The sequence below is a fragment of the Gigantopelta aegis genome, chromosome 9, assembly GCF_016097555.1.
Source record: "Gigantopelta aegis isolate Gae_Host chromosome 9, Gae_host_genome, whole genome shotgun sequence".
NCBI classification, from domain to species: Eukaryota; Metazoa; Mollusca; class Gastropoda; order Neomphalida; family Peltospiridae; genus Gigantopelta; species Gigantopelta aegis.
Window position 1 is genome coordinate 61,067,566 of NC_054707.1, and position 25,859 is coordinate 61,093,424.

The 25,859-nt window shown below is 37.2% G+C and overlaps 1 protein-coding gene across 1 annotated transcript in view; it reads left to right on the plus strand.

Annotated features, from left to right (window-relative positions):
• LOC121380397 (parathyroid hormone/parathyroid hormone-related peptide receptor-like) overlaps positions 1-25,859 on the plus strand; it is a 67,524-nt gene that overhangs the window by 34,762 nt on the left and 6,903 nt on the right. The window contains exons 6-11 of the mRNA XM_041509192.1: positions 947-1,109; positions 6,364-6,520; positions 7,769-7,829; positions 10,460-10,526; positions 11,053-11,138; positions 22,243-22,381. Of these exons, the coding sequence (XP_041365126.1) occupies positions 947-1,109; positions 6,364-6,520; positions 7,769-7,829; positions 10,460-10,526; positions 11,053-11,138; positions 22,243-22,381 (673 nt within the window). The remainder of the gene's footprint in view (positions 1-946; positions 1,110-6,363; positions 6,521-7,768; positions 7,830-10,459; positions 10,527-11,052; positions 11,139-22,242; positions 22,382-25,859) is intronic.

Here is a 25,859-nt window from a genome sequence, read left to right on the forward strand (position 1 = left end):
ACGTATTCCGCTTATTTATTTGATGAACACTCGCATTATTCCGTCCAATTATTGAAAACTTGGTTCAGTCACTGAGATTTTCGATCATGATCTTGCTTATTGGTTTAAAGTATTCGATTAATATTTAGTTTAGTAAAGTGTTTTATACGTTTGTTGATATTAAAACTATGTCGCATTTGTTTTCATAGGCGTACGGGCTCCGATTTTTGTAGGGGACCAGGCTGGTTTTTGCCCGAATTAAACGGAAATGCACGCATTTGGATAACAACATTTTAGCGTATTGGTATATTACTGCCAAATATGATTGCAAACGAATCATTACACATTTTTATATGGATTACAACTAATTTTGCGGGAAGAACAACTCCTGCAATTAAATAAAATGTCCACGGCAGTAAATATGCCACAGAAAAACAAACTGAATATAATCCACAACCAACATTTGCCGTGGAGATTGGTGTAGGGGTTTTAATTTTCCGCGATTGCCGTGGGCAATTGCAGGGGTTGTAAAATGATGGAAATGCATGATAAAAAGGCCTCAGGTTAGCACGTTTTTGCCCGAATTTGAGGATTTGTTCCAGCATTAGGTGGGCAGTTGCCCCCCCCCCACCCCTCCCCCCAACACACTACACCGTCTTTTAGGCTTATGTTTGTTTTTTAAGTTTGTAGGTCAATGTAAAGTAATTTTTATAGTTCTGTTTTGACTTAGTTTTGTTGGGGTTTTATTTATTTATTTTATTTTATTTTTTTGCTTTGTTATTTGTACAAATGCTTTACATATCATATACATGTAATTATTTTGTGTTGTATTTAGAGTTTAATTTTTTATACAAATTGTTTACATATCATATACATGTAATTATTTTGTGTTGTATTTACAGTTTAATTTTTGATACAAATGTTTCACATATCATTAACGTGTAATTATGTTGTGTTGTATTTACAGACAACTTCACTGTCACAGGAACACCATCCACATCAATTTATTCATGTCATTCATCTTGCGAGCTATCATTATGCTCCTTAAGGACTTTCTTGTACAGGGAGTTGGATTTGACAGTGACAACAGTGAAGGGGTTAATGGAAGCCAATTTAATGATGTTGGATCGGTATGTGAGCTGCACTTTTAAAACATATTATATAAATAATGTTTTGTTTTGTTTAGTTTTTTAAGGTTTTTTAAATGACATATAGAACACATTGTTAACGTTTTGATGGCGTGTTTATTTGGCGAGGTTTAAATAATGATGATATAAACGAGCTTTAACGAGCTTGTCGCACAGTTATTGAACTGAATTAATTAAATATATCCAAACGACAATGGGCTGTTTTTGGTGAGATTGTCTTTATATTGAGTAAGACGCAAATTCTATTTGCCTGTAGTCCGTATCCTTAAGTGGTAGAAATCACTTTCTGAGCGAATAGATTAAATAAATCCCATTGAGCTATTTTTCGTTCCAGCCAAATATATCAAAAGCTGTGGTATGTGCTATCTTGTCTGTTGGATGGTGCATATAAAAGATCCCTTGCTACTAATGGACAAATGTAGCGAGTTTCCTCTCTATGACTGTGTCAAAATGACCATATGTTTGACATCCAATAGCTGATGATTAATAAATCAACGTGGTCTAGTGGTGTCGTTAAGCAAAACAAACTCTTCAGATTAAGTAGATTCCATTCCGTGTACGTATCTCTACATTATTAATTACGCAAATTCCATTAGTCCGTATGCGTATTCGTATTCGCAATCCACAATGCATGAGTGATCGGATACGTATACGCGTACGGACGACGTATACATGGAATATACTCGGTGTATTGGCACAGAAAGTGATCGTTAAGGATTACGCATTGCGGATACATTTTCTTTCAAACATTTATATAGATATATACTTTATCGCATTGAGCTGTAAAGCAGCACACAATGATCACATTTTGTAATGGAAAACAAATGATCTCAATCGCCGTGGTGTCACTGTAATGTCCAGTTTTTATGTGTTTAAGAGTGAAACACTACCGAAACACATTATCTCAACCGCCGGGATGTCACTTTTATAGTATAATGTCCAGTGTTTATGTGTGTAGGAGTGAAACACTATCGAAATGTAGATTGAACTCTTCTGTAAAAGGCTACCAAATACCAGCAGAAAGTTGGCTAACACGACGGTTGCGTTGTAATTTCCCCTACTTCCGACTTAAACGGGTGCGCTCAGATTAACAACTAATGAGGTTATACGACGAGAATCGAGTTGTAAGAGCGCCCAGACTAGCAACTGGACAGTCATAGAAGTCGTGGGAGCAGAAAGTTGGCCAACTTTGTGCTGGCAGTTGGTAGTCTGATTCTAGCATTAGCCAAACAATTTCGAATGCGTTGATAAGGATGGATCCAAAGAAGGGTACCAGAGGGGACCTGTTAACACCTAACAAATTATAGTACCCCCTTTTTGGCACAATTGATTTACAATTTTCACTGACGTGTCCTTTTCTGCGAGTAGGTCCATATACCCTTTTCAGTGAGTAGGTCCATATACCCTTTTCAGGGAGTAGGTCCATATACCCTTTTCAGTGAGTCGGTCCATATACCCTTTTCAGTGAGTCGGTCCATATACCCTTTTCAGGGAGTAGGTCCATATACCCTTTTCAGGGAGAAGGTCCATATACCCTTTTCAGTGAGTCGGTCCATTTCTCCTTTTCAGGGAGTAGGTCCATGTGTCCTTTTGCCCTTGGTCCCCTCCCTAACAGTGTTCCTGTGTCCTCCCCTTGAATTTGACTTCTTAATAGAGTGTCACTAGTTAAGCCAGAAGGGTTTGTGTGTTCTGACGGGCGCCAGTGTGAACTGCAGGTCATACAGACGGTCTTAAAACCCGCGGCAGACCGTACACATCACACAAATTTCACGCCACTGAATACAGTCCGCAAAACACGAGTTCTATTAAGATTTTACCAAGTGCCTCTTCAATTGATTTATCAGCCAGTTTTCACGGCGTAGCGCGCTCGCTGATCACAGTATGGTGTTTTACAATACACATGCCCAGCTGGACGTCGGTATTTTCACAGTAATTTACAGCTACAAATATAATTTTCTTGCAACAAACTATATGAGCTCAATATATATATATATATATATATATATATATATATATATATATATATATATATATATATATATATATATATATATATATATATATGTTGTAGGTAATGAGTCGGTCAAAGTTGGTGGTGGGGGTGGTGGTTGTGATAAGAAATAGATTAATTCATTAATGCCCGTTGAAGACGATTTATCTTACAGCGAGTGGTTACCAAACGATTTCGCTCGTTAAAATCTGATACATTTGGGAATCTATTGGTGTAAGATAAACCGAATCCAACGGATATGTATTATTCTCATGGGAGTGACAGTCTTCCTTCTTACAAAGTAGGAATGGCAGTCCTCCTGTAGACGAAACGCCTGCCCATGATTCATTGGAGCAATGAATGAATGAATGAATGAATGAATGAATGTTTAACGACACCCCATCACGAAAAATACATCGGCTGTTGGGTGTCAAACTATGGTAATGCAAACAAATAAGGTGATGATCAACATCAATATAAAAATTCAAGATTTAAATAAAAACAGTGTAAAGAACTGTGCAAAAATAAAAATATCACAGATAGATAGTGACCTTTACTCAAAATGTCAATTTGTGCTGTATTGGCCATTCTCAAAGATAATGTTACACCCCTGCACCACGGTGAGGTTACAGCACGCGCAGGGGAGTCACAACCGCTACAAAACTTCCTTTTGGTTATATCTTGTGCAGGGACACGATTTTGACAACGTCAATTATTGGGTATGTCGCTAAAATTTCATATCAATGTAGAATAAACTCTTCCTTTTAAAAATTGTTTTATCTTCGTCGCTGGCTTCTTTTTTCTCTTTATTAACACCGTAATTAAAAGAAAGTAAACAATTAAAAACAGTCTAGCTTACACTACGTTTTGAAAACACCGTTTCCGTAATTTAAAATGTAAGAGCAGAGTGCTATAAAAGGGGACGGGACAAAACAAATGGAGGGTGGTGGTCTTCTCCTGTTAGATGAAAGGGGTACTTGTTGTAGTTTATGGGGGCAATTACCCCCCCACCGATAGGCAATAAACAATTTAATCTTCCATTCCTTTGCTTTCCTTTCCAAAATGTTCTTCAAGATGTACATTTGCTATGCACATAGATCAAATGATTGTGTCACGGGTCGGTATCCCAAAAGAAACAAGACGACAACTCAGGAATCATTCATACACATTTATTTACATAACACTTCCCTCCCAACCAATACATATTGCACTTTCACGCATGTAACACATATCACATGTAAATTAAACTATTCATCACTATTAAATAGAGTAAAAATCTTTTAACCACAAAATAATACTAAAATGTCTGTCTTCCACTATTCATCACATTTCACAATTCATCATCATAAGTCACCCTCATCATCACCCTTGTCATGATCATTCACTGATCATCCTCACCATTCCCCATTATCATTATTATCATTCACTAGAATCATCACACCTCATAATGATCATTCACTGATCACCGTTGTCGTTTACCATTAATAACCCTGTCGTTCACCAGTATCACTAACCCCCTCATCACGGTCATTCACCAGACTCACTCTTCGCCAACTCCCAGAATACATCATCTACGTTCGTCATCACCAGGACCCAATACACAAATACACTGAAATACAATATACCCTAATCAAAACCATGTAATATTTATATTACCATATCAGATGTTAGACAATTTTCTCTTAATATAATGTCCGCACTTCACAAGTGTCTTAAATATTACATAAATCAGATTTACTTAAGACTTTTGTTTTGCAATGACGTTACATACAACTACTAACACATATACACAATAGTATACCACAGTTATACAACAAACAAACAAAATCTACTTACGGTTGTCATCAACCCAGAGTTATACAGAATAAAATATTTCACAATATCTTAACACACAATTTCTCTCTCAAGAACGTTATGTGACTGCCCACAACTCATTACATCTCCCAACTATATCCCCACTATGCATGCTTCACTCACAACCAAAAGTGTTCACCAATGTAAGCCCAAGCCCAAGTTCTTTACAAACACCTCTGCTAGTGATTACAGTATAAAAATATAGTTTGCCTTAGCAAGCTATGACACACAGTTCAACAATATATTCTCAATTACCCAAGTATTTACAATAAATGTTCTAAAATATAATATGGTTCTTATTTTAGTACCCTTGACTTGTGACAGAATGAATGAATGAATGTTTAACGACACCCCAACACGAAAAATACATCGGCTATTGGGTGTCAAACTATGGTTAATGCAACCCAATGAGAATGAATGAATGTTTAACGACACCCCAGCACGAACAATACATCGGCTATTGGGTGTCAAACTATGGTAATGGAAACAAATACGGTGATGATCAACATCAACAGAAAAATTCAAGATATAAATAAAAACAGTGTAAAGAACTGTGCAAAATACAAATACAAATATCACAGAGAGATACTGACTTTTACTCTAAACTTCAATGTGTGCTGTATTGGCCATTCTCAAAGAGAATGTTACACCCCTGCACCACGGTGAGGTTACAGCATGCGCAGGGGCACATAGATCACGACCTGTGGGTGAGATTAAAGATTCATATATACTGAAGATATACACAAGTATTCGATCTAGGATGAAAGCTGTCCGACATTTCTTTTATAGAAACGAACATTTAAGTAGCTCATCAGGGGGGTAAATCCTGTAGGCAGAGTTAAGATCTGACTAAAGATCCGTTGCAGAGAATCGTGTATTCTTCGTAGTGACCAAATGTTTCTCCTGTTAATAACAACAATAAAAGTCATTCTTTATATGTTTTCATATATTAAGATATGCCTCATGCACAAGCCCCTATATAGAAACCCTTCCCCAAAACAACCAAAAAACCCCCAACAACAAAACAAAACCGCAACGACAATAACTCTCTCCCAAGAAAACACAAACAAAAACAACAACACTAATAACACACAGGGGGTCCGGGGGCATGCACCCCCGAAATGTTTTTAAATCTAGAATGCAGCAGATGCATTTTCCTGCATTCTGGGAAGTAAATTTGTCACATCGTCGGACTATTTTTTTTTTTTTTTTACACATCCACGGACGGACCTTGGCAGACTATGTGGGGTGCGTACGCACCCCTCGCACCCCCCCCCCCCCCCCCTGCGTCCGGGCATGCAAAACAAAAATCAACAAAAACAACCCAACCCTTCAGTTGCTTCGTCCCTTATCATTAATATTATTTGTAATTTAGTTTTCTGGTATTAACAGCACTGGGAGTGTAAGCTGTTCTTCACGATGTTTCATTACGCACTGGGCGCCAACTACATCTGGATCTTCGTGGAGGGTCTCTATCTGCACACCATCATATTCGTGGCCGTCTTCAACCAGAAAACCATCTTCAAGTTCTACATCGCAATAGGATGGCGTCAGTTTAATACCTTGTTACATACTTTTTACATACATAATTTTGTTGCCCGACATTTTTCATTAAAGTGACAGACTATAGGTTTTTTCATCAATAGAGCCGTTTAAACTCTACGAATCACTGAAATCAGATAGTACTTATATTGTATTGTTTAGCTTATCCATTTCCGTACATCCGAATTGTTTCTGGTCACCCTGGTGTTTCTATTACCACGAAATGTATTTTTCATATTTTTTAAAAACACATACCTCTGAAAAGTAACAGTTATGGAGAAGAGCAGTAGTCTAGTTTTATGAATATGTTCCAATTTTAACGTCGCAGACTCTTGTTTCATTATGTTGTAACTTTATCCAGATGTGTTGCAGGTTTGTAGATTAACTAAACCTAGTGTCCATTTTCACGATGTTGAAACTAGGGTCTGAACATTAAGAAAAGTAGGTTGACCTTTGAACTATTTAAATTACTCAGACTTTTTATTTTAAGTTATTTATTTGTGTCACTGTAACATAACAATTGTACGTGGTGTGCTGCATCTTGAAACGGGATATTAGCCGAACAATTGTAGGCCCTACGTGGTGTGCTGTATGTTTAAACAGGCTATTAGCCGAACAGTTGTACGTGGTGTGCTGTTTCTTTAAACGGGATATTAGCCGAACAATTGTACGTGGTGTGCTGTATCTTTAAACGGGATATTAGCCGAACAATTGTACGTGGTGTGCTGTATCTTTAAACGGGATATTAGATGAAAAATTATACGTAGTTTTGGCTTAACCGAGAGTTCGTACACTCAAAATGTTCACGGTCAACCTGTGTTTAGTTGTTTGCATGTCTGTTACTTAGTTATTGTACTTTAAAAAAATATAACAGTTAAATGATATAATTATATTGATATTAAATAATGTATTCTGACATAGAAATTGAATTAAAATACACGTAACAAAATTAATGGTGGTGTGCAACTATCGTGTCCTTCAAGGTTAACGTGTGATGGTACAGAATATGAATCAATACGTCATAATCTCTTCCGGAAATGACACTTACATATGTATATAATTATAACACTACAAGTGCGGAAACCGAAACACTGTGTTCCACGTACCACTGCGTATTTTGAAAACCGGACCTTTGACACACTTATTATTATTCTATCATCTTGCGCAACTTCAAGTAGAGCGATGGTAATCTTGCGGTTGTTTTGCCGTAGTTTCCATGTACCATGACCTAATGTGTTTATTTTTTCTATTGCAGTGTTACCGTTGACTTTCGTCATACCTTGGGTATTTGTTAGAATATTCCTACAGAATACACTGTAAGTTTCAAAATCGTTTCTTGATAATATGTAGCTCAGTGTTAGTATATTCGCCTGAGGTTCGATGGGTCGTAGGCAGGCGCGGATTCATGTGGGGGCCCAAAGGGGCCCGCCCCCTATTTTTGGTAAAACAATATATATATATATATATATATATATATATATATATATATATATATATATATATATTACAGAATACACCAAAAATGCAAACTTATCCCGACCATCTGTCAAGGACATAGACCCACTCTATTAAAAAAATCTTGGATCCGCGCCTTATAGGATCGATCGTTCTAGGTGAAGAAGTTTGTTTGTTTTGTTTAACGACACCACTGGAGCACATTGATTTATTTTTAATCATCAGCTATTGGATGTCAAACATTGGGTAATTTTTTACGTTGTCTTAGAGAGGAAACCCGCAACTTTTTTCCATTAGTAGCATGGGATCTTTTGTATGTACCATCCCACAGACAGGATACCACATACCACAGCCTTGGATTTACCAGTCGTGGTGCACTGGTTGGAACGAGAAATAGCCCGATGGGCCCACTGATGGGGATAGATCTTAAACCGACCGTGCATCAGCCGGACGTTTTACCACTGGGTTACGTCCCACCCCTCGTTCTAGGTGAATTCGCCCCCATCCCCATCTCCATCCCATCCAGTGCGCCGATACTGATACACCAAAGATCAGGCTATGCAGGCGTGTATGCAGGCGCGTATGCAGGGGTAGGGTGATGTGGTGTGTGTGTGTGTGTGTGTGTGTGTGTGGGAGGGGGGGGGGTTCGAAACCACTGATCAAAACGAATTTTCCATTTTTAAAATATGTTTTCCGTCAGAGCATGATTTTTTGAACACGCTAAAATATTTTAAACCCTGCATACTACTCTACATGTAAGAGTTTACAATGTTCAAACCATTTTGTTGATTCAGTTGTAAGAGTTCACAATGTTCAAACCACTTTGTCGATTAATTAATAAGAGTTGACAATGATCAAACCATTCTGTCGATTCAGTAGTAAGAGCTGACAATGGTCAAACCAATCTGTCTATTCGGTAGTAAGAGCTGACAATGGTCAAACCATTCTGTCGATTCAGTGGTAAGAGCTGACAATGATCAAACCATTCGGTCGATTCAGTAGTAAGAGCTGACAATGATCAAACCATTCTGTCGATTCAGTGGTAAGAGCTGACAATGGGCAAACCATTCTGTCGATTCATTAGTAAGAGCTGACAATGGTCAAACCATTCTGTCGATTCAGTGGTAAGAGCTGACAATGATCAAACCATTCTGTCGATTCAGTGGTAAGAGCTGACAATGATCAAACCATTCTGTCGATTCAGTAGTAAGAGCTGACAATGATCAAACCATTCTGTCGATTCAGTGGTAAGAGCTGACAATGATCAAACCATTCGGTCGATTCAGTGGTAAGAGCTGACAATGATCAAACCATTCGGTCGATTCAGTGGTAAGAGCTGACAATGATCAAACCATTCTGTCGATTCAGTAGTAAGAGCTGACAATGATCAAACCATTCTGTCGATTCAGTGGTAAGAGCTGACAATGATCAAACCATTCGGTCGATTCAGTGGTAAGAGCTGACAATGATCAAACCATTCGGTCGATTCAGTGGTAAGAGCTGACAATGATCAAACCATTCGGTCGATTCAGTGGTAAGAGCTGACAATGATCAAACCATTCGGTCGATTCAGTGGTAAGAGCTGACAATGATCAAACCATTCGGTCGATTCAGTGGTAAGAGCTGACAATGATCAAACCATTCGGTCGATTCAGTAGTAAGAGCTGACAATGATCAAACCATTCGGTCGATTCAGTGGTAAGAGCTGACAATGGTCAAACCATTCGGTCGATTCAGTGGTAAGAGCTGACAATGGTCAAACCATTCGGTCGATTCAGTGGTAAGAGCTGACAATGGTCAAACCATTCGGTCGATTCAGTAGTAAGAGCTGACAATGGTCAAACCATTCGGTCGATTCAGTGGTAAGAGCTGACAATGATCAAACCATTCGGTCGATTCAGTGGTAAGAGCTGACAATGATCAAACCATTCGGTCGATTCAGTGGTAAGAGCTGACAATGATCAAACCATTCGGTCGATTCAGTGGTAAGAGCTGACAATGATCAAACCATTCGGTCGATTCAGTAGTAAGAGCTGACAATGGTCAAACCATTCGGTCGATTCAGTAGTAAGAGCTGACAATGATCAAACCATTCGGTCGATTCAGTGGTAAGAGCTGACAATGATCAAACCATTCGGTCGATTCAGTAGTAAGAGCTGACAATGGTCAAACCATTCGGTCGATTCAGTAGTAAGAGCTGACAATGATCAAACCATTCGGTCGATTCAGTAGTAAGAGCTGACAATGATCAAACCATTCGGTCGATTCAGTGGTAAGAGCTGACAATGATCAAACCATTCGGTCGATTCAGTGGTAAGAGCTGACAATGATCAAACCATTCGGTCGATTCACAAAGACCAAGAACCCATCAAATGTACAAACACGAATATTTTAAGCAAGCGATTACAAGTGTCAGCTATAAGTACAGTAGTTATATTATAATAATATATCTTTAAATATCGTGATCTAATCCTTTGTTGTGTTGCTACAGGTGTTGGAATACACACGAAGGCGGTTACTACTGGATTATGAGGGGGCCAATAACAGCAAGTATATGTGTAAGTTACAATTTATGTTAACCGAACCTAGACATAATACAACCACTACTACTCTGTAAAGGCCATTTTCTCAGACTAGATAAGAGGGAGAGAGAGAGAGAGAGGGTGAGAGAGAGAGAGAGAGAGAGAGAGAGAGAGAGAGAGAGAGAGAGAGAGAGAGAGAGAGAGAGAGAGAGAGAGAGAGAGAGAGAGAGAGGGTGGAAAAGATATTATCTAGTATTTTACAACAATGTTGGTTTTTTTCATTTACCTTTATGTTAATAAATTATATATTATGGCGCTTTTCCTCCAAACCAAGGACATGTTTTTGATTAAATTAGTTTATGTATTTTTAAAATTTATTTAGCTAGCCAGTCTAAATTTGGCGTTATAAAGGGATATATTATTATTTTTATTGTTTATTATTGTTTAGACCACGCCATCCAAATTATACTTTCCCCTCCTTTTAGTATAAAGTCGAAATTATCCCCATAAATTAAGTTCTGTCCGACTCCTGGCCCTATTGTCTTGTTTTCATTTGTTGCAGATAAACTTTTTCTTCTTTATCAATATAATACGAGTGTTGTTCACGAAACTGATGGCGACCAACACGCGGGACCCTAGAAGATACCGGTAAGTACACAAACGATGCTTCACACCCATCTCTGTGGACAGAAGATATTTTTATTATTACCTTTTATTTACCAGGGCTCCGTTTTACGAAGTGATCACCTTATAGAGCACAAGACAGTTATGCAATTAAAAGGTGATCTTAGCGCTAAGATTGCGTCGTAAAACGGGGCCCTGGTGACTGATCGTAAGTGGGTGCGGCGTAGTAAGGATATTATATGTGTGTGTGTGGGGGGGGGGGACGCGCTCCCACCCTAGAAAGTTTTGTTATGATTGTACTACGGGTCAATATATAAATACGCTGATGAAGGAAGGAAATGTTTTACTTAATGACACACTCAACACATCTTTTTTACGGTTATATGGCATCGGACATATGTTTAAGGACCACACATATATTGAGAGAAAAACCCCGCTGTCGCTGCTTCATGGGCTACTCTTTTTCGATTATCAGCAAGGGATCTTTTATATGCACCATCCCACAGACAGAATAACATACTAGTATACCACGGCCTTTGATATACCAGTCGTGGTGCACTGGCTGGAACCAGAAATATGATACGCTGATGAAACTGAGGCACTGTAATTATTGTTTATTGTTGGTGAGTTTGACACATCCTTCCAAAACTGACTCCCGCCCCCGAATCAATTCTGGAACATCCCTAATTTGGTCTCCTAGTGGTTTTGAGCGGACGTTAGCTCAATGATAGAATATTGATGCCCATATATCAAAGGTGATGTTTTGTAGAAACGACACCCCTCCCCACTCCACCCACCCCTGGTGAACTCTGGGTTATTTCTCTTTTCTAACAGTGCACTGGGACCAGTGTTATTTGCTCGTGTTTAAAAATTGTTTGAATATTTTATTTAAAAAGCATCGAATTTGTGTGTGTATGTGTGTGCACGCGTGCGTGCGTATGTACGTGCGCGCCTGTGTTTAAACTTTGTTTCTTTTGTTTAACGATACCACTAGAGCACCTTGATGTATTAATCATCGGCTAAAGGATGTCAAATGTTTGGTAATTTTGTCATATGGTCTTAGAGAGGAAACCCGCTGCATTTTTCCATTAGTAGCGAGGGATCTTTTATATGAACCATCCCACTGAGAGGATAGCACATACCACGGTCTTTGATATACCAGCCATAGTGCACTGGCTAGAACGAGAAATAGCCTAATGTGCCCACCGATGGGGATCGATCCTAAACCGACCGCGCATCGAGCCCCGTCCCGCTGGTGTTTACGAGTCACGTATAGTTTGTGTTTGAATGGTACTACATCGTCCGATTCCGTACACTGCCTGTTATTCCGTACACTGCCTGTTTGTGTTTGAATGGTACTACATCGTCCGATTCCGTACACTGCCTGTTATTCCGTACACTGCCTGTTAGTGTTTGAATGGTACTACATCGTCCGATTCCGTACACTGCCTGTTATTCCGTACACTGCCCGTTTGTGTTTGAATGGTACTACATCGTCCGATTCCGTACACTGCCTGTTATTCCGTACACTGCCTGTTAGTGTTTGAATGGTACTACATCGTCCGATTCCGTACACTGCCTGTTATTCCGTACACTGCCTGTTTGTGTTTGAATGGTACTACATCGTCCGATTCCGTACACTGCCTGTTATTCCGTACACTGCCTGTTAGTGTTTGAATGGTACTACATCGTCCGATTCCGTACACTGACTGTTATCTGGGTTGTGACTATTTTGAGAAAAGAAATTTTAAAAAGAAAACGGTTTTAGAAATCCATTATCTGCCACATGCGAGGTTTTAAAACTATGATTCGATCCTGCAGATATCTGGTTAACTTTCGAGATTTTCATGTTTGGGTGCAAAAAATAAGGGAGACAACCATGCAAAAACAAAACCCTGTCAAAATCGTAAAATTATCGAACATGCGGTCGGCCATCCACGGACTTGGATAATGTGTTGTGTATACCAGTGTTGTTTTACCCGAGTGTAGCCATTTGAAACCTGTCACCGGCCTCGGTGGTGTCGTGTGTTGAGGCCCATTTTGTAATAAACGACCCATTTTGTAATATGTACCCATTTTGTAATAAAAAACGACCCATTTTGTAATATGTACCCATTTTGTAATAAAAAACGACCCATTCTGTAATAAACATAGGTACCCATTTTGTAATAAAATCGGACCCATTTTGTAATAAAAAATAAGTGCCCATTTTGTAATAAAAAAATGCCCATTCTGTAATAAAGGCTTAAAACGTCAGATTACAACATAGGTATAGGCCTTTGTTTAATATATACAAAGTGAAATAATATTAAACGCTAACCCCCTAAATATACATTGTTTTCTTGTTCCAACCAGTGCTATTCGGTTGGGGTATGAAGAACCAAGTATGTTCTACAGCTGTGTATCAAAAATAGTAGCTTGTGTGGGTAGTCTGTATCATAATTATCGGAACAGCAACAGCTGATTAAAATACTTTGTGATGTTAAAGAAGCATACATTAAAGATTTAATTAATATTGATAAGTATATTAGTTTGGCATAAAAATTATAAGTTAAGGCACTCTCTTGTCTAAAAGCATACTAGTTGTCACTTTTCTTTTATACTGTTTGTGAATGTAATACTTTTATGCATGTAGGTAACATTTAGTTTATATATTTCATTGTATTATTACTTAACATGAAAACCAAAAGCGTGTAATTGATGAATATAATAACTGAATTCTCTTGTGCGTTTATACATACTGTGTATATATGCTGTGCTGATAAGCTTACAGCTTAAAGCAATAAAATAATTGAATTGAAACACATATACATTTAAAACAGGAGATGATTATTTTGTCGTGCATTGATTATACTCTCCGTATGGATGAAAATTTGGATCCTAGCTAAAATAATACAAAGGTGAATGAATACATATACACAATCCAATGAATGCATATGTAAGCTGCACATTTTTCTACCCCAGCCCTTGAATTCTCCTTAATTTGCATCAGTTTACTTTTAACTAAATGTTGTTTATTCGTACTATAGATTACACATCAATTTTCTTTTTTCAGATCCTATGATAAAGTAGCCGCTAAAGCGGCAAGTTGAAAACATAATATTTTGATGTTCCTTTCTGAACATGTTGATTGAAGGACGGTTTCTTTTGAAAACGCGAGCACACCAGGATGAAAGACAAAAAATATTGAAACCTAATTTCTTTGTACTTGATTATTCTTTTCATTTGTTTTAGGATTCGTCGTCATTATAAACATGTTAACTTGGTTATTCTGTAATATTATTACACTGTATATATTTAAAATGTTCATATTTATGGGATTATTAGCAAATGTACATAGAAGTTTAGAAAGAAATATATATATATATATATATATACCTAATATTGTCGGTAACCATAACAAAAGAAAAATAAGAATAAGAAAGGCAGGTGTGGGTATATACATTGTATATGTATATATATATATATATGTGTATATATATATATATATATATATATATATATATATATATATATATATATATATATATATATATATATATGCATTCAAAACCGCATATGAGCACATAGTCAGGCGGCAAACTAAAGTACAGTGTAAGCGGTAAATCGGTTAATGGACAGTACCTGTACACAATAATTGTAGAATTAACTTCCACAACCATCGGCTGAATGATCACATGTGTTTTATGTGTATTGTTCACTTTCTCGTGGTGGGTGGGGGATGGTGTAGGGCGGCTGGGGTGTGTGGGGAGGGAGTGTCAGTGGGAAATCACTTTTGACGGATACTAGTTTAAGTGTATTTCAGCTTAAGTAGTTGTCGATTAAACCCACTATTTTTAATCAGCTGCTACGGCTTTTACAACACATAAATGTAGGTTACTTTCTCTTACACATATCTACACTTAGATTATAATGTAACAGCCGTGGCGTAATGGGGAGGGGGGGGGGGGGGGGGGGGAGAAGGAACTGGTTGGAACGGCAAAAAGCCCAATTGATGTGTTCACCGATAAGGTTCTATCCTGTTACCCAAGTCCCCCAGGCGAACGTTCAACCGATTAAGCTAGATCCCGCCCCGATCATGATAGATAATACCACACGATGGGTTACGAAAAACAGCAAGGATATTTTATATGCACTTTTCCATAGTCAGGATAGTACATACCAGGGCTTTTAGTATACCAGTTTTAGGGTACTGGTTGGAACAGACAAAAAACCCAATTTGTGTGTCCACAGAAGTTCGATCCTGCGACACAAGCACCTCAAGCGAGCGGTCTGAATAGGTTCACTTACAGAATCAACCTTAAGACATATTCGTACCCATGACGAACTCCCAACCACTGAAAAAAAATCTAAACACAAAGTTTAAAATTATTTCAATTTGTATATATTTAACATCTATGTCGTATTCTGACGTTTTAAGCCTTTATTACAGAATGGACATTTTTTTTGTTACAAAATGGGTCCGATTTTATTACAAAATGGGTACCTACGTTTATTACAGAATGGGTCGTTTTTTATTACAAAATGGGTACTTATTACAAAATGGGTCGTTTTTTATTACAAAATGGGTACATATTACAAAATTGGTTCTTTATTACAAAATGGGCCTCAGACTACAGGCTAGTAGGTACCGGGTTCGCAGCCCAAATTACAATCAAATTGCATAGGCTTAATCGTCTGCTTGAGATAGGTATGAAGACAACTGATGGAACAGCCAAACTAAAGCTCGCACAATTCTACCTTTGACCGGCTTCGGTGGCGTCGTGGTAGGACATCGGTCTACAGTCTGGTAGGTACTGGGTTCGGATCTCGGTCGAGGCATGGGATTTTTAATCCAGATACCGACTCCAAACCCTGAGTGAGTGCTCCGCAAGGCTCAATGGGTAGATGTAAACCACTTGCACCGACCAGTGATCCATAACTGGTTCAACAAAGGCCATGGTTTGTGCTCTCCTGCCTGTGGGAAGCGCAAATAAAAGATCCCTTGCTGCTAATCGGAAGAGTAGCCCATGTAGTGGCGATAGGGGTTTCCTCTCAAAATATGTGTGATTCTTAACCATATGTCTGACGCCATATAACCATAAATAAAATGTGTTGAGTGCGTCGTTAAATAAAACATTTCTCTTTTCTTTAATTCTACCTTTAGTCTCCGCGTATTGCATTATTGATTCCTTCCATGAGAATGCAAATTATTTAATATATACACTTACTTACCTGGAGTCAGCTGGCAGTTTTACAATAAAGAGACCAGGCCATAATTCAGTATGTTATATACGATTATTTCATTGCGGCTGGCCGCCTGCGTTTTGGGCGTATACACCATATACGATTATTTCATTGCGGCTGGCTGCGTGCGTTTTGGTTATATACACCATATACGATTATTTCATTGCGGCTGGCTGCATGCGTTTTGGTCATATACACCATATACGATTATTTCATTGCGGCTGGCCGCGTGCGTTTTCAGACGCACGCATAGCACGCATCCAGTCCAGAGCTGTCATTGAAACTAATGTATTTCGTCTTGTGTTTTGGGGTGTTTTTTTTCTATCCGAACCGCACGCACGCGCCGCATCCAATCTATATGAGTATTAACGGACACTAGTATTAGAAAGTATCCTAAAGCTTAAGGTTTCTCCATCTGCAACTATCACAGCACGATTGCTGAGCTCCCTTGATCATAATTCTAGGCGAGACATTTCAAATAAAGAGAGCTGTTCCTCAAAAAAAAAAAAAAAAAAAAATGTTATGCTATTCTACAATGAAATATTGTGGTCCAACTCATCACTGTTTGGTTTGTGTTGGTGCATATGGGTCACACCTAACTGGCGGAGTATTTCAGATCTCTTATTTCAATAAAACTTGCACACTAAGTCAATTAGTGGGTCAAATTAGGATACTTTTTTTCACTGAAATCATCCCTTTATTTTAAAAATGTATTGAACATGTTTTGTGTTAAAATAACAGTGGTTTGCAGACAAGTCAATTCTCTTAAATTGTTAGTTATTTTATAAAAAATAGTGATCAGGTTCAAAAGTTATTGCAATTTATGTAAATGTACTGGCTCATTATGCTTTTTTTCAAAGACAGTTTATATCTCATGCTATATGGACATTAAGTCTTTAAACATTAAGTGAAATTAAATCATGTTGCACTGAATTTTCTACAAATAATTAGTATTTATTATTTAGGAATAAAAAGTGCAATATGTTTTAATATTACAAAAATCTAACAAAATTGAGGCAACCATATAATATTTTTTGACTTGATCAAAAGAATTCTACATCCAATTGAGGTTTACAAGTCAGATGTATGGAGTAACTCTGCAAAGTAATAGAAATGTGAAGTAGCTGAAGGATTTGAAATAATACACACTGAATGTGAATTTGTAGAGTCTGTTACTGTAGTGTCTGTAACCTTTCAAACAGCATCATTATAAATAGATACTTTATAAAAAATACCAAAATATGTAGTTACATTTTCTTTTCTTTAATTTGCTAATCATAATTGTGTTATTTTTAAGGGTGAATTCTGGATGAAATAACAATTACCAATTCAGCTATATTATTTATGTTTATTCTTATTTTAACATGTTGTAGCTTTACCAGGACATTCCTCATACTGAAAATATTTTTGAATTGTGTTTAGTGTTTAGCTAATTATTAACTTGAATAACCAATTAAGTTCACAGTGAGACATAACATTGAAGATAGAATCCTACCAATAACATACTACTAGGGGTGCTTTACATTCAGTCAGGATTCTCTGTAGTGTCTGTAACCAGAAAAGTAATATAGAAACTTTGTGGTAAAATATAACTTGCCCACAACTAAGTGATTAAATGTCAACAGTAATACCAATAAGATATAGATTTCATATGAATATGATATATTTTTGCACCATTTTTTTTACTTCTTTTTGTTTAAAGTTTAAGGTGAAATTTGGAGAAAAGACAACATTTTTTAGTCAAATAATTCCTAAAATTTACTTTTACATAGTCATATATAGTAAACAAATTAAGTTACACTGGAACATAATACAAGTAGTCAGCTTGATGCTCATTTCAGAAATGTTAATATTTTAAAAATAAATACATGTATGTTCAGTTGATTGGTTATGGACACTACCAGATATCACATCTGCTATGAACAGCAGATTTGCAGCTGACCAATGAAAACTATTAATAATCATCTTAAACATTTTTAAACAGTTACTGTATTTTTTAAATATGGGAAATGTTATTTGTTTTGTTTCAAACCTTTTATACTTATATTCAAAATTTAATGATTTTGTTCTAATTTATGATTGCCATTGGGTAAGGTTACTGTTTATTTTGCATTAACAAAAATACCATTTATTTTCGGACTGTTTCATGAACATTTTAAGCTAAAGAATGCACATTATTACTTTGTTGACAGTATTATTTTACATACTGTGCATGTACATTATGATTTTATATCTAAAACTCAGGTTGTGTTTGGTATTATCCATAACCAAATATTACTGACTTTACTATTTGAGGTTCTTTGCCTGTCTAAGTTGAATGTAAATCAGTATATTGTGCCTTAAAATAACATTATTACAAATAGTTGGAAATGGGACTATAATTTTTAAGATATCTCAGCACAACTGGCTTAAATTCATATTTAATAGTTATGTGATGCATAAAAGCATACATGGTTCTTTAACAGTCAGTTAAATCTTAGATAAAATAAATATTATGTTTATAATTGTTAATGAATTGGACATCCTGGCAAATAAATACCATAATATTACTTTGATGAAGTGCATTTATGTCTTGTTATATATAAGGCTGTAGTGTCCATAACCTTAATGTGAAAAAGAAAGAAGCTACTGTCATAAGCATAAACTTGAATTTATAAATCCCATAAATCCCTAGAGAAATTGGCATATTTTTTTATTGAAATAAATTTTAGTTAGATCTACCATGAACTGTTAATACAAACAGAAATGGCAAAGATAAAATATTTAAGTATTACAACAATAATTACACCATTAAGGTGTTGAAATACATTAAAAGAAGTAAATAAGTATTTATTTAGTTTATGTTTTTGAAGGGTTTTTTTAATATTTTGTCATGGTGTTATAGTATCAGTGTAGTGTCTGTAACCACCCTTTGTTGTCATAACATTTTTGTCAGTGATATTTGCTGAACAAAAGTTTGCATTTAAAAACTTTAAACATTATACATCAGAAAAATATACGTTTTGAGTACCACAATTAAACTTTATTTTTGGACATCACCCATGTGGAATGATGCCCTTTATTGTAAAAAAGCTATTACTTGCTTATTATTATTATATACCCATTGTCCCTCCAGGGGCACAGGCCGTCGACATCAGCTCTCTCCAGAGTCTTCTGTCCTGGACTTTTGTTTCCAGCTGTCTCCGGGCATAGCCTGTCTTGTTGGTGTCCGCCTGGAGGTCCCTTCGCCATGTGTTTTTTGGGCGGCCTCTTTTTCTCTTGCCTTGTGGGCTTCATGTCAGAGCATACTTGGGGATAGTTGGTGGTGGTTTCCGGAGCGTGTGACCATCCCCATCATCTTCTTCTTCTTTCATCTTCGGCGGTCAGTTGGTGTGTTGTCTGCCACAAGTCAATGTTTATATAATTTGATGATAATTTGTTGAGAAACTTTTTTTATTTATTTACATATAAATCTTTTTAAAAATATATATATAACTGAGTTGGTATGGGTTTAAAATTTAATAATATATTATACGAATTATAGAGTTACGTTGCAATTATTCATCGGTTCCCTTTTGACGCAAACGGAGTACACAGACGTTAGCGCACGGCTGCAAACACATTAAATACTATAACACTGATATTCCTGTAGAAAATGTCTTGCCTATGTAATTTCCACCTCCAAAGAGGCTCTGTTAGACGGAAACATCTTACAATGGCTGCAAACTCGGGACAATCTCTTTAACGGACCAGTGGAGAGATGTAGAGCCTACTACACCGACTTCTCTCTCAATAATCACTAACCATTAATAGGACAGACCTGAGTTTGCGGTCGTTGTTAAAGGGGCAGACCCTAGTTTTTAAACACTAAGGCATATTTTACAATTAGAGCCGTTTTTGAGCACTGAAATCAAACATTACTTCTATTTTATTGTTTAGATGATCCATTTCTGTACAACCGAAGTGTTTCTGATCATCCTGATGTTTCTAATACAACAAAATGTATTTTTAAATTTTTTAAAAACACACGTGCGTCTGAGAAGTAACGGATATCGAGTCGCTGTTTATTATTTTGTTTAAGGGTATTTCAACGTCACCGACTCATGTTTCACTCTGTTTTATCCAAATTTGTTACAGGTTTGTTAATTAACCAAACGTAGGGTCTAGGTAAACAATATGCCTTAGTGTTTAAAAACTAGGGTCTGTCCCTTTAAGATGTTGTCGACCAACAGAGATTTGTTTAACAACTCTAACTACACGTTAAATATGGCTGTATATTAAAGGTCTCTGATCGTCCTAGTGTCTGTACTAGGTCAAACTTCATTTATTTCTTATTAATATATATTGTTTTCGTAGGTACGAATGTATTGGTAGTTGAAATACAGTTTGGGCTACTTACAAACAATAGGACCTTCAGAAACATGTTGAAGAAAGGAAGGAAATGGTTTTATTTACGGTTATGTGGAAGGAAGGAAATGTTTTATTTAACAACACAACCAACTCATTTTATTTACGGTTATATGGCGTCGGACATGTGTTTAAGGACCACACAGATATTGAGAGAGGAAACCCGCTGTCACCACATCATGGGCTACTCTTTTCGATTAGCAGCAAGGTATCTATTATATACACCATCCCACAGACAGGATAATACATACCACGGCCTTTGTTACGCCACTTATGGAATACTGGCTGGAACGAGAAATAGCCCAATGAGTCCACCGACGGGGATCGATCCTAGACCGACCGCGCATCAAGCGAACGCTTTACCACTGGGCTACGTCCGGCCCCAAACACATTGAATATTCAGACACTGATATTCTAACCAAGAATCTGTATTTAGTGTACAATTTTAATTGTTACACAATTGTATTAGTCAGAAACATATTACAATGGCAGCAAAAACCCAGTCCCACTAACCTACTGTTCTGGACAGATAGTCCAGATAACTGAGGTGTGCGCCAAGGACAGCGTGCTTGAACCTCACATGGATGTAAACAGGTAAATCAATTTAAGAAGAAAAACAAATTAGAAATAAATCAATTAGTAGGTAATGGAGCATATAACAAATGGTTGTTTAAACGAGTTGGAAATGAACACAATTCACACGAAGCCATTTACACACAAACTAAAGGAGAGGAAACCCGGAAATAATGACGCGCTCTTCGTCTCGTTAAACAGTTCACTACCTTTTCGCACTAATGGACATAAAAGTGTGAAATTTCAACTCCTGACCCTTCGAGGTGTGAAATTTCAACTCCTGACCCTATACAACCAGCGGACAGTAAATAGAAGACATATGTCCATTATTACAATGCACTGTCCCGTTACTAATTATCATCGAAAGATCGTGTTAGCCTGGGGCTGTTCCTAAACTGATCACATTGAGGGAGGGGTGTGTGTGGGGGAGACACGTCAACTATTAGTTTATGTCTTGTGAGTCTGTTCATATACACTTCACCCAATGCATACACTCTTTTTTTTAAATTAAAAACTATAATATATATATTACTTTCTAATCCTTCTGTAACGAGGGGGCGGAACGTAGCCCAGTAGTAAAGCGCTCGCCTGATGCGCAGTTGGTCTAGGCTCGATCTCCGTCGGTGGGTTCATTGAGCTATTTCTCGTTCCAGCCAGTGCACCGCGACTGGTATATAACAATCCGTGGTATGTGCTATCTTGTCTGTCAGATGGTGCATATAAAAGATCCCTTTCTACTAATAGAAAAATGTAGCAGGTTTTCTCTGTAAGACTATGTCAACATAACCAAATGTTTGACATCAAATAGCCGATGATTAATAAATAAGTGTGCTCTAGTTGTATCGTTAAACACAACAAACTTTAACCGTTTCTACGACCAATTTTGGCCAAACAGCCTTTATGATTGATTGTGTATCATGTGGGGTTTTTTTTGTGTTTGTAGGAAATTGGCAAAATCGACGCTAGTGTTGATTCCACTGTTTGGCGTGTATTACATCCTGGTCATTCTCATTCCTGACCAGGTGGAACCCAAAATATATTTAATAAGATTCTACATAGAGACCATCCTCAACTCGTTCCAGGTGGGTACTAGATATATTTAATAAGATTCTACATAGAGAATATCCTCAACTCATTCCAGGTGGGTACAAGATAGATTTAACTCGTTCGAGGTGGATACAAGATATATTTAATAAGATTCTACATAGAGACCATCGTCAACTCATTCCAGGTGGGTACAATATATATTTAACTCGTTCGAGGTGGATACAAGATATATTTAATAAGATTCTACATAGAGACCATCCTCAACTCGTTCCAGGTGGGTACTAGATATATTTAATAAGATTCTACATAGAGAATATCTTCAACTCATTCCAGGTGGGTACAAGATATATTTAACTCGTTCCAGGTGGATACAAGATATATTTAATAAGGTTCTACATGGAGACCATCGTCAACTCGTTCCAGGTGTGTACAAGATATCTGTAACTCGTTCCAAGTGGGTAGAAGATATATTTAATAAGATTCTACATAGAAATCATTCTGACCTCGTTCCAGATGGGTACAACATATATTTAATTCGTTCTAGGTAGGTACACGATATATTTAACTCGTTCCAGGTGGATACAAGCTATATTTAATAAGGTTCTAAATAGAGACCTTGCTCAGTTCGTTTCAGGTGGATACAAGATATCTGTAACTCCTTCCAGGTGGGTGCCAGATATATTTATCTCATTCCAGGTGGGCACAAGCTATATTTAATAAGGTTCTACATTGAGACCATCCTTAATTCGTTCCAGGTGGGTAAATATATATATTTAATAAGGTTCTACATAGCGGCCATCCTCAACTCGTTCGAGGTGGGTACAGGATATATTTAACTCGTTCCAGGTGGGTACAAGCTATATTTAATAAGGTTCTACACAGAGATCATTCTAAACTCGTTCCAAATGTGGGTACAAGATATCTTTAACTCGTTCCAGGTGGGTACAAGATATATTTAACTCGTTCCAGGTGGGTACAAGATATATTTTATAAGGTTCTACATAGAGACCATCCTTAACTCGTCCCAGGTGTGAACAAGGTATATGTAATTCGTTCTATGTAGGTACAAAATATATTTAATAAGGTTCTACATAGAAACCATCCCCAAGTCGTTTCAGGTGGGTACAATATATATTTAATAAGGTTCTACATAGAGACCATCCTAAACACGTTCCAGGTGGGTACAAGATATCTTTAACTTGTTTCAGGTGGGTGCAAGATATATTTAACTCATTCCAGGTGGATACAAGATATATTTAATAAGGTTCTACATAGAGACCTTCCTCAATTCGTTTCAGGTGGGTACAAGATATCTGTAACTCCTTCCAGGTGGGTGCCAGATATATTTATCTCGTTCCAGGTGGGCACAAGATATATTTAATAAGGTTCTATATAGAGACCATCCTCAACTCGTTCGAGGTGGGTACAGGATATATTTAACTCGTTCCAGGTGGGTACAAGATATATTTAATAAGGTTCTACACATAGACCATCCTAAACTCGTTCCAAGTGTGGGTACAAGATATCTTTAACTCGTTCCAGGTGGGTTGAAGATATATTTAACTCGTTCTAGGTGGGTGCAAGATATATTTAATAAGGTTCTACATAAAAAAAGAAAACATCCTAAACTCGTTCCAGGTGGGTAAAATATATATCTAACTCGTTTCAGGTGGGTACAAGATATAATTAATACGGTTCTACATAGAGCTCATCCTCAACTCATGCGAGGTGGGTACAAATATATTTAATAATGTTCTACATAGAGACCATTCTCAACTCGTTCCAGGTGGGTACAAGATAATCCTTCCAGGTGGGTACAATATATATTTAATAAGGTTCTACATAGTGACCATCATCAGGTCGTTACAGACACGGTCGTCAACTCCATGCTTGCTGTGTAGTTATTGTCAATGGCTGGTTGACCTGAAGTACGATGGGTCGTAAGATTGATCGCACTCAGTGGATCCATATGGATATTTATCGATCGATACAGTTTTAGAGATAATGTACCATTTTATGACACGATCGTACTATTATTTCCTCTAGAAATGAACCCTGAGTTTATTCTGGAACGTCATAATAAATGACATAAATCTTTAGTCTGCTATTGCCAGACAGACATTATACACAACTTGTTAGGGTCTGGTTGCACGTCTTGTTACATTTTTGGTGTTGCTTATTCAGTTTGTTAATTGAATATCATTCATAATTGCCGACTAGATTATAACTTCTTATGCCGAGATACGATATTGAATATGCTAATGTCAGATTCATAATCATAATGGAAGTTACGGCTTCCATTACACGCTTTGTAAATTTTATATTTTCTGAGTGTATTACTGCTGAGTAGATTAACACATGTCATTGTCAATCCTCTTGTTAAATAATGAGTCTCGCTTTAAGGACGAAGTCCCTTTAAGAAATCTTAATATATATTTTAAAACAAGACACTGACAGTACCACTGCTGACGATTACACAAGTGTGACGGTACATGCTCTTAAATTTGTTTCGCCTGTGGCGATTTTAATTGTGTTAGAGGGCCGTGTGCAGTTTCATTGCACTTAAGCCCAGATGGGCAACTTGTTACGTAATACTTCTGCGCGACGGTCCTCGATTGGTACGCCTAATACACACCCAGCCAGATGCGGAGGCCATGTGGCTAGTAGTTACGTAATATCTCCGGTAGTGCTGTTTATGGCCAGGAGATTGCTCGCGGTTGGCGACAGCCAGACTGACGATCAGAGAGAAATACACCGACTCTAGTAGAGGTAGAATATGAGATGATACGTGAGGTACCGCCTTGTACCCCCAGGCAAAATCCTGATTTATAATAAATAGCTAGTGTTTTAGAGATATGAAAAAGAGAACGAAAAGGACGGCTCCCAGGGAACGTAGTCCGTTGGACTTTGGTAAATATTTTTTATTTCTGCTCTGTGTATAACCTTGATGTGATTGATGTGACTTTAAATATTTTGATACTGTATTATACCAATATTCTTTAGACAGTGTCTTCGGTCATCTGACGAAGTAAATCGTAGACTTTTTGTTCTAACATTATACGAGTATTTGGTAATATAAAGCTTAGCCAGTCATCCTAGACGACCTAGGTAAACTGTAGGTTATTGTCTTTATTGTGATAGGTACCAGTATTAATTCTGTGTTACAAGATTACTGAAAGAGTAGTTAAGGGTTAATTAAAAATTAACCCGTTAGGAATAGAGCTGTAATTCCTTTATTAATTAAGTTCCCCTGGAAGCGTTCCTAAATTATCACACGTTACTGAACGAGTAGTAAGGGTTAATTAAAAATTAACCAGTTAGGAATGGTGTTGTAATTCCTATATTAATTAACTTCTCCTGGAAGCGTTTCTCAATTATCACACGTGTGGGTGTGGTGTAACGGTGAAGTGATTCGCATATTGTGTAACTAGACACCTAGAGATTAACTAATTCAGTGATCAGTTCTGGGTTGTTATTATTGCTGTTATTAATTAACTACTACGGCTGTACATT